Source organism: Cryptomeria japonica, chromosome 4 (assembly GCF_030272615.1).
Source record: "Cryptomeria japonica chromosome 4, Sugi_1.0, whole genome shotgun sequence".
Taxonomy (NCBI): Eukaryota; Viridiplantae; Streptophyta; class Pinopsida; order Cupressales; family Cupressaceae; genus Cryptomeria; species Cryptomeria japonica.
This window is the reverse complement of record NC_081408.1, coordinates 651131035-651133238: the sequence shown is the minus strand read 5'-3', so window position 1 is coordinate 651133238 and position 2204 is coordinate 651131035. Positions and strand designations below refer to the sequence as shown.

General features: G+C 37.7%; 1 protein-coding gene across 1 annotated transcript; it reads right to left on the bottom strand.

Moving 5' to 3' along the window:
- Positions 1 to 532: 532 nt before the first annotated feature.
- Positions 533 to 928, bottom strand: LOC131047714 (uncharacterized). The gene has a single exon (XM_057981513.2). The coding sequence runs from the start codon at positions 926 to 928 to the stop codon at positions 533 to 535; it is 396 nt and encodes a 131-aa protein (XP_057837496.2).
- Between the last annotated feature and the right edge of the window lie 1276 nt (positions 929 to 2204).

Below are 2204 nucleotides of genomic sequence, written 5' to 3'. Positions count from 1 at the left end.
TAGCTCAAAAATCGACAATATCTTTGATGGCTAGCAACCCTATCCAATAGTCTTCCCAAAACTTAGCTTTAGAACCATTACCAATTTGCCATGTTAGGTGCTCAGTAACTAAACTTCTGCAGCTTACTATGAAGTTCCATATAGCCGATCCTTTGGGTGGATTTCTAATAGTAAAAATTATGTGATCCTTCATGGAGTCCAAATATTTAGCTCTCATAACCTTAACCCACAGTTGATTCAGATTTGTGTAAAGATTTCAAACCAACTTAGCTCCAAGAGCTTCATTCATCTTATGCCAATTCCTCAAGCCTGCTCCACCCTTTAACTTAGATTGACAAACTTTATCCCAAGCCAAAAGATAAATTTTATCTTGATCAGTTGCCCCATTCCAAAAAATATTCCTCATCCTGTGTTTAATCACACTAATAACCTTACTCGGTATCTTTAGACACGTCATAGAGAATATGGGAATGACTGAAATAACAGACCTTAAAATCAAAATCCTACCAGCCGAGGTTAACCACTGACTTTTTCATCCGTCCAATTTGCTTAGACAACTATCAACCAAGTTCTTCCATAAATCAGTTTTATTTGCTCCACCAAAAAGTGGAATGCCTAAATATTTACTTAGAAGATTCCCCAACCTCATGCCCAAAATTCTACAAATCTCCCTTTGCTTAGTTGGCTCTGTGTTAAAAAAGAAAATTTCAGATTTAAACCAGTTAACACGCTGCCCAAACGCTTGTTCATAATCATCCAAAGTCCTCCTAATAACCCGAGCTTCTCTGGCAGATGCATCTCCCGCAAGGAAAGTATCATCGACAAATTGTAAGTGACAAAGTGGATTCACACCATCAGCAATTTTAATGCCCTTCCATAAGCCCTCACTACACTTTTTAGAAATCACCCTACCGAGCACCTTCGCCATGATAATGAAAAGGAAGGGAGATAGAGGATCTGCTTGTCAGATCCCTTTCTTAGAATTAAAAAAACCCTGGGGGCTACCATTTACAATGACAGAATTACATGGAGAACTAATGCAACTATTGACCCATGCAATCTACTCAGCATTGAAACCAAATTTCGATAAAACCTGTACAAGAAAATTCCTATTAACCTCATCATAAGCTTTCCTTATGTCCACCTTGACCATCATTTTTTCCATTTTTACCGAACGAATAGAGTGAACAGCTTCATGAGCAAGGATAATGCCCTCATAAATAGATCTACCTGGGGCAAAACCACTTTATTCATTCGAAATCATAGACTCCAAAACTAATTTTAGCCTATTATCAATGACCTTTGAAATCACCTTGTAAATGGTGCTACGTAAAGAAATCAGACAAAATCATCAAAGGATGAGAAAGCCACCTTCTTCGAGATCAAAGCAATGAAAGTGTTATTGAAATCCTTTAACACAAAGCCCCCTTTCCTCGATTCTTCCACCACATCCACAATATCTGTTGCAATAATGTCCCAAACTTTTGGTAAAAAAGAGCAGGAAAACCATCCAGTCCTGGAGATTTGTCCGATCCTAAACCAAAAACAACTTTTTTAACCTCCTCCATAGACCCTAGATCCATAAGCATTTTGTCACGGTCTTCCATCACACAAGAGGGGATGACATCCAAAATGGGATGAGGAGCATCTCCAAGAACAACTTCACCATTGAAAATCTCTGAGAAATACCTAACCGCCTCCAAATTAATCTGATTCATGTCTGAGATAGAATCATCATTTCCATTTTTAATCGAAAAAATCTTGTTGTGAGTCCTCCTAACTTTCACTGAAGTGTGAAAAAAATTGGTATTTCTATCTCCATCCTTAAGCCAAGTCTCTCGACACTTTTGTCTCCAAAAAGTTTCCTCTCTTGATAAGGCTTCAGAACAACGCTTGTTTAGATCCTTTTCTCTGCTATAAGCCTCCTCATCCATTCCCTGATTGATGATCTGTTCGTGAAGCTTTTTCAGCTCTTCTTCTAGCCTCAGTTTCTCACTAAAAATGTTCTTGAAAGACTCTCTATTCCATTTTTTTAATTGTTCTTTTAAGTATTGCAACTTCTTGAAAAATATAATGCTTTATTACTAGGTTTCTTCGGAGTATAACGCCACTAACTCTCAACCAACGATTTGATATTGATGTCTCTTAGCCACATAGCTTCAAACTTAAAAGGGCATCTATCTAGGGCTGTCTCATCCTGAATT

What these genes read in the sequence shown, in the direction of transcription:
- LOC131047714 (XM_057981513.2), bottom strand. Translation starts at nt 928, where the DNA reads ATGGCGAAGGTGCTCGGTAGGGTGATTTCTAAAAAGTGTAGTGAGGGC.